This window comes from Hypomesus nipponensis, chromosome 5 (genome assembly GCF_054491055.1).
Source record: "Hypomesus nipponensis isolate SF chromosome 5, ASM5449105v1, whole genome shotgun sequence".
Lineage (NCBI taxonomy): Eukaryota > Metazoa > Chordata > Actinopteri > Osmeriformes > Osmeridae > Hypomesus > Hypomesus nipponensis.
This window is the reverse complement of record NC_140365.1, coordinates 5,289,801-5,303,110: the sequence shown is the minus strand read 5'-3', so window position 1 is coordinate 5,303,110 and position 13,310 is coordinate 5,289,801. Positions and strand designations below refer to the sequence as shown.

At 43.1% G+C, this 13,310-nt stretch overlaps 2 protein-coding genes across 2 annotated transcripts; both read right to left on the bottom strand.

The window, feature by feature from the left end:
• Nucleotides 1-305: 305 nt before the first annotated feature.
• On the bottom strand, nt 306-13,221 carry LOC146288050 (uncharacterized). Its single transcript, XM_084698736.1, has 27 exons — nt 13,173-13,221; nt 12,803-12,993; nt 12,247-12,312; nt 12,089-12,127; nt 11,843-11,993; nt 11,563-11,676; nt 11,346-11,402; nt 11,187-11,243; nt 10,949-11,050; nt 10,735-10,767; nt 10,301-10,327; nt 10,153-10,190; nt 9,917-9,962; nt 6,073-6,132; nt 5,617-5,979; nt 5,173-5,379; nt 5,043-5,078; nt 4,883-4,933; nt 4,788-4,803; nt 4,397-4,733; nt 3,138-3,173; nt 2,975-2,990; nt 2,777-2,848; nt 2,624-2,680; nt 2,273-2,305; nt 1,916-1,981; nt 306-1,810 (listed from the first exon to the last, which is right to left on the bottom strand). Exons 1-27 carry the CDS (start codon nt 13,219-13,221, stop codon nt 1,764-1,766), a joined length of 2,367 nt encoding a protein of 788 aa, XP_084554862.1. The 3' UTR covers nt 306-1,763.
• LOC146288051 (uncharacterized) lies at nt 3,138-4,396 on the bottom strand. The gene is made up of 6 exons (XM_084698669.1): nt 4,202-4,396; nt 4,054-4,110; nt 3,649-3,966; nt 3,473-3,508; nt 3,300-3,338; nt 3,138-3,173 (listed from the first exon to the last, which is right to left on the bottom strand). Exons 1-5 carry the CDS (start codon nt 4,277-4,279, stop codon nt 3,300-3,302), a joined length of 528 nt encoding a protein of 175 aa, XP_084554795.1. The 5' UTR covers nt 4,280-4,396; the 3' UTR covers nt 3,138-3,173.
• Nucleotides 13,222-13,310: the final 89 nt, after the last annotated feature.

Genomic DNA, 13,310 nt, shown 5'->3' with positions numbered 1-13,310 from the left:
AGAGAGAGAGAGAGAGAGAGAGAGAGAGAGAGAGGGAGAGAGAGCTATCTATTTCAGCTTGCTGAAAGAGTCTAAAATGGTATGGCCATTTTAGACAGCCAATCACCTTACCTCTACCCTGCCTTTCGTTCTCCCTTCTGTGGGGCTATTGTATTATTTGTAATGGTGCCAGTGCATGTATTTGTAGTTCATTATTTCAACTGGTACTGGTATTTCAACTTTTACACTGGTAGAAATGTTCTGGTAAAAGATATGAGTTATACTGACTAAACTTAAAGTAATAGTCATCAAACAGTGCTCTGGTCATTTCTTTAATTAAGAAAGAAAGTCTTACAAACCGTGTTCTGTTAAAAAGGTGCATTGTTATCTCTTAAAAAATCAGATTAAAACAACAACAGATGTTAAAAACACTGATTATTCTTGACAGGGCTCAACGATATAAACACAAGGGTAAGCCCAAAACTGTGTCAAACTCAGACACTTAATTCAAATTGACATCACAGGTAATATTGGTGTCAGATAGAATTAAAAAACAAAGCACAAAATAAAGCACTTGACTTTGTAACCATAGTGGAGGCAATGTTGAAAAGATTTTACAATTCAGACATACACACAATACGTATTCTTAACGCACATACAATCCTGCACAGAGATTAAATGGCAAATTGTAATTTCTTTGGTTTAGTTCATAATTTAAAAAGCTAAGTAAACATGAACTGTCAAGTTCAGAGTGAATAAAACAAAATCGCATCAGTGGAGGTAAAACAATCAGAAATCTGATGCTGACCTCAGTAGAGCATTGATACCTAGCTTGTGGTGAGTGTCATCATAATGTTACCAAACATTTAGCTTTAATGAACTGCTAATGTACAAGCCAAACGTCATCATAATCATATCCTCAGTGTTATATAAAAAAGAGACATGACACATGCACATTTTCAGACACATAAACTAAACCCATATGGTTGCCCCAACACCAATATATGTTTTTAAGACTGATAATATTTCACATGGTCTAACATAGCCATTCACATGATGCCAGTATCAAATGGCTTGAAATATATTCTGTAAAGGCACTACAGATGACTTCAAAAGATCCTAAAATAACCTTTGCCGAAAGCTAAAGGGATGATAAGCTTCCATATTTTTAGACGGTGCTGATGCAAGATGATTATATGAAATAGAAGAGTTGCTCCAGACTAACACTGCTTTTGAAGGTTGAGAGATCTTCAAATACATCTGAAACAGTAGCCGAAGCACTACTCTTCAGATATATCCAGATTTCTATTTCACAGTTCTACTAAACCAGTAGCCGTTGTCTCTGGAAACCATGGGACAGATTTCAGTACACACAAACATGTGACACTCATTTAAATTCCAAGGTTTTCAGAAAAACCAATGCAGCTTGTGCACCTGAAGCCATCCTGTAAATATAACCCAGGTGTCTAAGCCTCAGCAAAGGTTGTAAGTGCCAGCATACTATACATACTATACAGACCTTGTAGAGGTCCTCTGTATCAGTGTTTTACACAAGCAGGATTCATGGTGTGGGCTAGTAGCTGAACAAGTTAAAGTGAGTGACAATGCACATTGAAATAACAAAAACTTTGGTACAGTAGGTCAAACTCTATAAATTTGTGTTCATATCTCGTGTACAAACGAAGCAGTAGCTTCCAAGGCAAGTAAAAAAAAAAAAAAAAGTACATTCGGGGATCAGGCAGTAGCACCACTTTTTAATGAGTTCACTTCCTTCTGTTGGTCTCTCACTTCCTCTTCCTGCCACAGTATTTACCCTGGCATCCAGCACCCCCTGCCAGACATGAGCCAGGACTGTGTGTTAGTGTCAGTAATACCTCTTTGAGGCACTTTCCTGTGACTACATGATAATATGACGTAAGTCAGTGCGCTGGTTTACCTCTGTAGCCCCCTGCTCCCAGGAAGCCCTGCATGGCAGCATACTTGGCTGCTTTTGCTGCCTTGGCTGGAGGAGAGAACGAGAATACGCTGTTTTAAACTTTTGACCTTATGTTTAGTGTGTTTTGACATATGAAGATGTTGCAGGAAGCCCTAGTTACCACAGGAACAGACATGAACAAATGGGCTGAAACAGTCTTATTTCTGTAGGTAATTGGGATATTAATTTGAAGAGAGAGAAAAAGTGGAAGGAGTCAACCAAGAATAACATGTGGTGAGTGTGTGTGTGTGTGGTCATGACTGTAATTAATTGCACCATGTGTGCTGTGATGTTGATGCCGAAGGAGAGTATGCTTACATTTCTGTCCTCCTGCTCCGTATCCTAGAGAACCTGAAAGAGACCAATCCAGATTACTCATAATAAAAAACTGATAGTCCTTCATGGGATTATACACAGGCATCTACCAGCACAACTGGATGAAAGAAAACATTGAAATATCAACAAGTATGGCCATGACACTGCAGACAAAAACCTTTCCCATAACATGATGTGTGAATAGGAACTCTTAACGTTTAAGTAAATCATAATTGTACTCTTCAAATTAGTTTTTTGTGTTGCTAGTGATGCTCTGTTCACTGCACATTACATCGTGAAGGAATTTATTTTTTCAGATTACCATCAAAAGCAAGGTAGGCATTGATTTGTTACCTGGATATCCAGGACCAGCACCACCAGGACCGCCACCACCATAGCCAGTACCCCCTCCTGCAGAACAGACACATTGTAGTCGGGACCACACAGAAACTCAAACTCTCCATCAGCACAACTAGCGAGATGTTGAATAGAGATTCTCCAGCTCACCTGGTAACCGCCCTTGGTCACCTCCTACTCCCCCTGCAGTTCCTGCACCAGGCACTCCTCCTGGTCCTCCACCTGAAGAACAAGCAAACAACATGTTGGGTATTAAGGATGGCTACTCGAAACACTGGAACAAAGAACAATACTGGAGAGCTTCTCAACAACCAAGACTGGTGTCCAAGGTTAGCCAAACTATTGCACACTCAGCTACGCCGATCTGTGGTTGACCGAATAATGTGCGCAGGTGTGAGCGTGCTGCAAACATACATAAGTGAATGTGGGCCTAGAGTGCTGGTACTGTAATTATGTGCAGGGTCTGCAACATTGACATCTAGTGCTAGAGGAGTTAGTTGATCCCTCTCACCTGGTCTGTATCCAGCTCCACCCAGGGAGCCATACCCTGTAAAGAGGACACATTAACTAGAAGCCTATCCTGGTCTACATTCAGTCAGAGGCTTCATAGCGGAGCACACCTACACCCCAGCTACTTCTGTTGGAAAGGTCAACTTTGGGGGCAACTGCTCACCTAGGCCTCCTGCTCCTGGTCCCGCCCCTGCTCCTCCACCTGGGGGACAGGTACAGGTGTGTTAGAGTCTAGGTCTTTTACTGTATGTGAGATGGATATGTCATGGAGTACAAATATGCCTGAACATGCACTCATTATGTGCACAGGCTGTCAAAGCTTGACTTTTTCCTCACCTGGTCCATAACCCGCACCGCCCAAGGAGCCATAACCTACAAGTATGGAAGAAGAGAAGGGTAAAATAAGTAGGTGAAATAGTGCTCAAAATAAAAACTTTTTAGAACGGTTATGTATGTATATAGGTGAATTCTGAGTTGGATGATTTTGGTGTGACCCATCACCGTGTATTGACCTGATTTAGCTGGTTTCCTTGCTCCCAGTCCTCCACCTCCATAGCCACCTGGTCCAGCTCCTGCACCACCTGGCCCATAACCACCTGGTCCAGCTCCTGCACCACCTGGTCCATAACCACCTGGTCCAGTTCCAGCACCACCTGGTCCATAACCACCTGGTCCAGCTCCGGCTCCACCTGGTCCATAACCACCTGGTCCAGTTCCAGCGCCACCTGGTCCATAACCACCTGGTCCTGCTCCAGCACCACCTGGTCCATAACCACCTGGTCCATAGCCACTTGGTCCAACTCCAGCACTGCCACCAGCTCCCCCATAGCCTGGAAGGGCAAGGTGAGTAAGCTTAGTGTAAATAGTAAGACCATACCATACCCTTTAAGGAAATTGTGTAATCTGTTGTGAAATACTTTTGGAGGGTTTTCCAGTGCCTGTCGCTGTTCCTGCACCAGTTGGATATCTGGGACCTGAAAAAAGGTCAATGTTGTATGTACTTTGATAATATACTAAGGCTAATTTCAAACAATGATAAAGTATATAGTTTGAGGTGGAACTCACCACCAGCCCCAGCTCCACCAAAGCCTCCAGGACCTGCTCCCCCTGGTCCTCCTCCAGCACCAGCTCCACCAGGTCCATAGCTACCTGGACCACCTCCTAAACCCCCTCCTAGGCCTCCTCCGAGGCCTCTGCCAAGTCCTCCTGGTCCTGTTCCTAGTCCTCCAGCCCCGAGACTGCCAACTCCACCTAGAGCACCTCCAGCACCACCCCTCTTGCTTGGTTTGCTTCCGTATCCTCCAGGACCAGCTCCATAGCCCCCTGGGCCAACTCCATAGGCCCCTGGTACAGCTCCAGCCCCACCTGGTCCGTAGCCCCCTGGACCAGTTCCAGCCCCAGCTGGTCCATAGCCCCCAGGCCCAGCTCCATAGCCCCCTGGACCAGTTCCAGCCCCACCTGGTCCATAGCCCCCTGGACCAGCACCAGCCCCACCTGGTCCATAGCCCCCAGGACCAGTTCCAGCCCCACCTGGTCCATAGCCCCCAGGACCAGCACCAAAGCCCCCTGGCCCGACCCCTCCCCGGCCCCCTCCAAACTGGCCAGGAACCCCATACCCTAAGTACAAGAAAAATGTTATCATTAACCTTACTTGGCTAAATTGTTTTCTACAAACATATGTTTGATATACAGTCAGTCGATACATAACAATGTAACTTAAAAAAAACAGAGAATGTGTAAATGTACCTTTGCCTGGCTTTCCCTGTCCCACTCCAGCTCCCGTTGGATAACGTAAACCTAAGAAACAAGCTTTGTTGTTACATTTTCGTAATACAAAAAGAAAACTTTTTGGTGGTTTAACTAATACTGAAGCATTTGGGCAGGCAAGATAAAAGAATAAACATACCACCACCGGGTAGGACGGCTCCAGCTCCTCCATAGCCTGCATTGATAGCAAGATAAATCCTTGTCAGTTAGTTGTAACTGGCAGTATAAACAGCTAAAATATGTAACTTCTGACAAAAGACGTAGCTCACTTTTGCCAGGTTTGGGGGTTCCAGTTCCTACACCTCCGGCACCCCCAGGGCCAAGACCCGTCCCTCCGGTCACTCCTGTACCTGGACCTCCCCCAACTCCTCCAGGACCTCCTCCAACTCCTCCAGGACCTCCTCCAACTCCTCCAGGACCTCCCCCAACTCCTCCTGGACCTCCTCCAACTCCTCCAGGACCTCCCCCAACTCCTCCTGGACCTCCTCCCACTCCTCCAGCTCCCAGGCTGCCAGTCCCATCAGGGCCATATCCTGGAGGTGCAGACAAAAGCCATAATGATCCTCAATTTAATTATGGTTACCTTTATCATAATCGCATCAGAGATTGGGCCAAATTCTAGCCACATAGCTAGTATGTAATGTTAAATGTATTATGACAAGCACCCTTGGGTGGTTTTATGGTGACATTTTGTCCTACTCCTCCAGCTCCACTTGGACCACCTCCCACACCTCCTGGTCCACCTCCAACTCCTCCTGGTCCACCTCCAACTCCTCCTGGTCCACCTCCCACACCTCCTGGTCCACCTCCAACTCCTCCTGGTCCACCTCCAACTCCTCCTGGTCCACCTCCAACTCCTCCTGGCCCTACTCCAACTCCTCCTGGCCCTCCTCCAACTCCTCCTGGTCCACCTCCAACACCTCCTGGTCCACCTCCAACTCCTCCTGGCCCTCCTCCTACTCCCCCTGGTCCTCCTTCCACTCCTCCCGGGCCCCCTTCAACTCCCCCTGGACCTCCTTCGATGAGTCCTGCACCTTCACCATCTCCTTCACCAGGTGTGTCTCCTCTTGGGACACCTATGGGTATGCAGCACACCTGAGCACCACCGTAACTTAGGCGAACACAGCCCAAACACCATCTATTCGAAGCCTGTTCATTCTTTATGTTACCTGGAGATTTTAGAGGTTTGGCTCCAGGAAGCCCACCAGCAATGTCTCCAAGTGAAGCACCTGCAAAAACAAATCATTCAAATTAACTTAGTCCCCAATATTGACCCCATCAATACACACTTATGTGGAAATTGTTCTGGAAGCCACCGTCAAAATGGTTTCCATTTCCTCTTGTTAAAAACGTTTTAGCACAGCATCTTCTGTTATTCAATATGGCTGCTGTTTTACAGAAAACCTTTACAATTTTCTGACATTTTACAACAGTTTGTTCTGGTAAAATGTGCTTCATGCAACCATCACCTTTATCTTCTTCTTCAGTGGATTTTCCGCCGGCACCAATACCGATACCTATACCAATGCCTGTGCCCGAACCTGCTAAGACATAGTCCAAGGCCTTAAAACTTAACATTGCCTGACTAACACTGTTAGTAAGGGGACTGAATTTGTCATCAATACTGCCTTTGTTCTATATTCACTGGGAAACTTGCAGCTTGTTTTACTCTGAAAGTAATGCGTGTTGCACATATGCAATCCATTGCTGCACAGTAGCGTTGATGTATACTAATTGCTTATGTGTTGGGAATTATGTATTAATAACTATCCACTTTGTAAACTATGTATTAACAATTTTGGAGATAAATGACTAACTAACAACAATCTTCTGTGTGGGGTTAAAGATTAATTAGTCTACACACGTTTATAAAGGCTTTAAATTAAAATAGTGTTACCAGATGTCATTTATGTATTTTGTTATTCTGGTAAAGTGTTATAGTTTCTTTCTGAACAATCCGTCAGGGGCAGCATATGGTTAGTTTGGTCTTCATTATTGAAATTATTGATTAGTTTCTTGGTGCCAGCGGAAAGAAGTCCCAATTTCCCCTTTCTATATGTCTGAGACATCCAAACCACATGACCAGACTAATCTAATCAAATCAAAACATTAACCTTTTCACAGGGTTAGAGCACTGTTAGGACATTTAGGATTAAAATAGAATGTTTTAATGGACCATGTGCACTTTAAACAGGATAATGTTATCTTAGGAGTAATTTCTCTTTATACTGGCTCAAAATCATAATTAGTAAAAACCGTGCACCAAAGCAGACCATCAGCAAACCCAGCAGTTGTTGTTTTCACCACAAAGCCATTAGTAAAAGTCACTTAGTCCCCAATATTGACCCCAACAAGGCACACCAATGTGGAAATTATGTTCTGGAAGCCACCGTCAAAATGGTTTCCATTTCCTCTTGTTAAAAACGTTTTAGCACAGCATCTTCTGTTATTCAATATGGCTGCTGTTTTACAGAAAACTTTACAATTTTCTGACATTTTACAACAGTTAGTTCTGGTAAAATGTGCTTCATGCAACCATCACCTTTATCTTCTTCTTCAGTGGATTTTCCGCCGGCACCAATACCGATACCTATACCAATGCCTGTGCCCGAACCTGCTAAGACATAGTCCAAGGCCTTAAAACTTAACATTACCTGGCTAACATTGTTAGTAAGCGGACTGGATTTGTCATCAATACTGCCTTTGTTCTATATTCACTGGGAAACTTGCAGCTTGTTTTACTCTGAAAGTAATGCGTGTTGCACATATGCAATCCATTGCTGCACAGTAGCGTTGATGTATACTAATTGCTTATGTGTTGGGAATTATGTATTAATAACTATCTACTTTGTAAACTATGTATTAACAATTTTGGAGATAAAGGACTAACTAACAACAATCTTCTGTGTGGGGTAAAAGTTAATTACTCTACAAATAGTTTATAAAGGCTTTAAATTAAAATAGTGTTGCCAGATGTTATTTATATATTTTGTTACTCTGGTAAAGTGTTATAGTTTCTTTCTGAACAATCCATTAGGGGCAGCATAACTTAATGGTTAGTTTGGTCTTCATTATTGTTGACTATATTATTGATTAGTTTCTTGGTGCCAGCGGAAAGAAGTCCAATTTCACCTTTCTATATGTCTGAGACAGTCAGACCACATGACCAGACTAATCAAATCAAATCAATACATTAACCTTTTCACAGGGTTAGAGCACTGTTAGGACATTTAGGATTAAAATAGAATGTTTTAATGAACAATATGCACTTTAAACAGGATACTCTTATCTTAGGAGTAATTTCTCTTTATACTGGCTCAAAATCATAATTAGTAAAAACCGTGCACCAAAGCAGACCATCAGCAAACCCAGCAGTTGTTGTTTTCACCACAAAGCCATTAGTAAAAGTCACTTAGTCCCCAATATTGACCCCAACAAGGCACACCCATGTGGAAATTATGTTCTGGAAGACACCATCAAAATGGTTTCCATTTCCTCTTGTTAAAAACGTTTTAGCACAGCATCATCTAATGTTATTCAATATGGCTGCTGTTTTACAGAAAACTTTTACAATTTTCTGACATTTTACAACAGTTGGTTCTGGTAAAATGTGTTTCATGCAACCATCACCTTTATTTTCTTCTTCAGTGGATTTTCCGCCGGCACCAATACCGATACCAATACCAATGCCTGTGCCCGAACCTGCTAAGACATAGTCCAAGGCCTTAAAACTTAACATTGCCTGACTAACACTGTTAGTAAGTGGACTGAATTTGTGTTCAATACTGTCTTTGTTTGTTCTATATTCACTGGGAACCTTGCAGCTTGTTTTACTCTGAAAGTAAGGCTTGCTGCACAGTTGCGTTAATGTATACTAATTGCTTATGTGTTGGGAATAACATATTCATAACTTTTTGGAGATAAATTACTAACTAACAACAATCTTCTGTGTGGGGTTAAAGATTAATTCGTCTACACACGTTTATAAAGGCTTTAAATTAAAATAGTGTTACCAGATGTTATTTATGTATTTTGTTATTCTGGTAAAGTGTTATAGTTTCTTTCTGAACAATCCGTCAGGGGCAGCATATGGTTAGTTTGGTCTTCATCATTGAAATTATTGATTAGTTTCTTGGTGCCAGCGGAAATAAGTCCCAATTTCACCAATATGTCTGAGACATTCAAACCACATGACCAGACTAATGTAATCAAATCAAAACATAGACCTTTTCACAGGGTTAGAGCACTGTTAGGACATTTTAGGATTCAATTAGAACTTTTAATGGTCCATATGCACTTTAGACAGGATAATGTTATCTTCGGAGTAATTTGTCTTAACACTTGCTCAAAATCATAATTAGTAAAAACCGTGCACCAAAGCAGACCATCAGCAAACCCAGCAGCAGTTTTTTTCACCACAAGGCCATTAGTAGAAGTCACTGCCCAGCCATACCACTATCATTTTATAGACTGGTCAGTCACACACTGTACCAGCGAATATTTTACCTCCTCCTCCATCTTTACCACCGGAACCGATACCGATACCGAGACCGACCCCGGTACCCCCGGAGTTTCCACCGGAGCCGTACCCAATACCAATGCCAATACCAGTACCCTCACCAACACCCGTACCAGATCCAAACCCCACACCAATCCCAATACCAGAGGAACCAGCAGAACCTGATGAAGAGACCAAATGTTTTATATCACTCAGGGATTCCATGTTATGTAGGTCTTAACTTTAGGCAGTTCAGTATCCAGATTTCAGTTGACATGTCTCTTGGCTATATAGTTATTTCATGCCAATATTAGTCTGTAGTCTCCGGTAATGTAACATGTCTACCCAACACTCCCCAGCACCAGACTGGCTTTGACCTGAGTTTGTTGCAAAAACACCATGGTCACAAGTCACACCACCAGATTATGTATCGCATAATGTGAAGGAGAGGTAGAGACACTGAACTGGGCATTGACACTGACACAAAACTGTGATGTTTTTATGCTCATTCTCACCTCCAGAGGGCACTCCTGCTCCAGCTGTAGAGCAGAGGAAGATTCCCTCAGGTGAGTAAGAAATATTTTAGAGAAACACACAAAATGTTAGATCACCTTTTGCATGCTCTACAAAATTACAAGTTAAATGTTATGATACTCACCAACACCAGTCCCAGCTGTGTATATTAAAGGGAAGGGAACATAGTTATGAAATAATAAATCAGCTTTTATGAACTCTTAAATCAGTAAACAACTGAAGACTTACCACTGGGTTGGACTACTCCAGCACCAACTAGAATCACACGTACAAAATTCATATTGTAACACAGTAAATATAACTTTAAATGCAGTCATAACATAATATATATTCATTTTACAATTATTATAAAAAACATCACTCACTTTCTGGTACTGGCACTCCAGTTCCACCTGTAAAATAACATTTACTTTTACATTAAACACCTTCAATGCAAAAAAAACGACAATAAATACATACCAACATTTGTACAAACATTTCTTGGTCATAATTTAGAGTCAAATCTTGAACTTGGTTCAACACTAAACTGATGGAGAACCTAAGATGGAAATGCTCCTGTTAAACCTACAGGGAAGTAAAAATGCTGTCAGAATAATTGCAGTACAAATAGTATGCCAGTGAGGGTTGCTTTTGAACAAGCTAACCAGACATAGACTGATGGTCAAGCTTCCTTTGCAGATGAGGTAAGGTGAGAGGTAGGGCCATTGAGATGTGATGGCAAGGAGAATAGAGTGGTGATGGTGAAGCAGAAAGATGTGATTTTCAAAAGATCAGGAATGTCAACCGCATGAAGCCACACCTGGAACAGGGGTCCCCCCAAGGTCGGTTTTGTCTTGAAAGCAAAGCACAAAGAAAATGACATAATGTGGATGATGCAGATGAAAGTGGCAAGGCTAGATACAGAAATAGTGAGCAGTATGAATGAACTAATTTGTTCTATGAGTGCTATTGCATGCCATTAGCTATTGTTCTTTAGACTGCTATGGACCTGAAGAGTTCATTTCCAGTCTTACCTGGTTTCCCACCAATGATGGGGATTCCAGTCCCACCAGGAGTGATTATGTCCAGTCTTCCTTCAATCCCTCCATCTATTGGTCCAGCTGTGATGCCAGTACCTACCATACACAAACCCATCAACAAACCGGACTTGGCCACTCAAAAGTAATGTTAACTGTTAAATCTTAATATACTGTATATATTTAAGTTAAGTTAAACTTATTTATGTTAAGTTAAACTATTTTATAAGCATACCGTCACCTCCGGAACTTCCAGATCCTTCTAGAACTCCCCCAGTGCCACCAGGCTCACCTTTAACAAAGGCAAATGCAGTGGAATGCATGGATACATAAATAATGGACTGTTGATTCAACTGCCATGCCTTCATCTGATGTAACATTTCCACGCCTGTACCTGCAGCTCCATCACCATCCTTGCCCCCTTTTCCAGTTCCAGCACCACCGGGGACACCTGGATGGAGCAGGATGGGAAGAGAGAGACTGGAAGTGAGAACATCTGCCTAAGCAGCAGATGAGATTACCAAAAAGCATCACCCATAGATACATTTGATATGTGGTTGCATCATCTGCTTCTTTTTAAATGTATTTGAAAGGCCCTGGATATGACTAACCTGCTCCTGCCCCGGTGCCTGCAGCTGTTGCTTTACCTCCTGTTACTCCTGGGGCAGGTGTGACTCCTGAACTTCCTGTGCCTCCTGTTCCACTACCCGTTCCACCCGACACTCCTTTGTAAAGACAAACAAAACAAATCCTCCACCTACTTCTTTTAAAATCAACTATATTCTGAAACTTTGCTTGCGGGTGCTCCACCAGGAACACACGAGAATAGTAAAATCATCAATGTTCTCTGTAAAGTCACGTTATTATCCCATGACCTACTCTATGCTGTACCCAAATTTCTTTTCGAGCATCTTACCCCCTGTTCCTGCCCCAGCTCCAGCACCAGCTCCTGTTCCTGCCCCAGCACCTGTTCCTGCCCCTGCACCAGCACCAGGCCCAGTCCCAGGCCCTGTTCCTGTTCCTCCAGTCCCACCTGGTTGACCTGTAGTCAAGAAAAATGAGAAAACATTTTACACATTACATTTAATGCATTTCTCGTAAATGAAAGGACCATCAAAAAAGGTAACCTATTCTTACCATATTTGGCTGCTTTAGATCCAGCTCCAGGGCCATATCCTGAGGATCACAGACTATCAGTGATTAAACAGTGAAAGCAGAATACAAACTTTACCAAGCACGTTGTTACAGCAATTTGTACCTGCTTCTGTCCCCCTCCCATTTCAGTACAGACTTACCCCCAGGTCCAGTTCCATAGCCCCCAGGTCCAGTTCCATAGCCCCCTGGTCTGACACCATATCCTCCTATGTTAGAAAATTAGCAATTGGACCATATTGTTAACATTTAATTTGTTTGTTAGATTTTTTTAATCTCACCTGTTCCATCACCATAGTCCCCTGGTTCCCCACCAATACATGTGTATGTGTTTGTGTGTGAATTAACTCTTAATATTGGACCAGTAACACCAATAAACTTGCCTCCTAGTCCAGCCCCAGCACCACCACCAGGCACCCCCCCAATCCCAAGGACACCGCCGCCACCTGGCACACCCCCTGCTCCACCCAAGGAAGAGGAGAGATGTCAGATGGGTGAGGTGCCAGGTGCACAGGTAAAACATTCGGATAGAGGGCATAATCATCAAGTTGATGGATCATGAATACTCATACCGTATTTAGCAGCTTTTGATCTCGGTCCGTATCCTTGAAATAATAAATAAAAATGTTTCTTTCATTAATAACAGCATTCTGAAAAACAAAGTTACATTGATCAGATCAGTCATTTAGATATTAGTACCTCCTGAGCCAGGTCCATATCCGGCCCCAGGTCCTGCCCCTGCCCCAGCCCCAGCTCCATATCCACCTCCTGGACCATAACCTGCTCCTGGACCTGCTCCAGTTCCATACCCGGCCCCAGGCACCCCTCCTCCGACACCTCCTGCCCCAGGGCCAAAGGGTGAGGCAGCACCTCCTCCAGGGACACCAAACCTGCCACCCAGACCACCACCAGGGGTTCCACCACCTCCACCGGGACCTGTGCGGACCACAATAGAGTGATTTACGTGTATAATGGAAATAAAATATGATTTAGGTTTAGAGATAAATGCTCAATAACAGGTTCACAACAAAATATAGTAACATTTGGAAATGGTGGAAAAATGTCTTACCGTATTTCTGAGACTTTGAACCACCAGGATATCCTATGGGATTGAGCATGCAACTAGTTAGCTAATACAAACACAGCTATCAGTTATTTGCCATTGCTAAATCCGTAGATAATATACCTCCAGCTCCAACACCTTGGC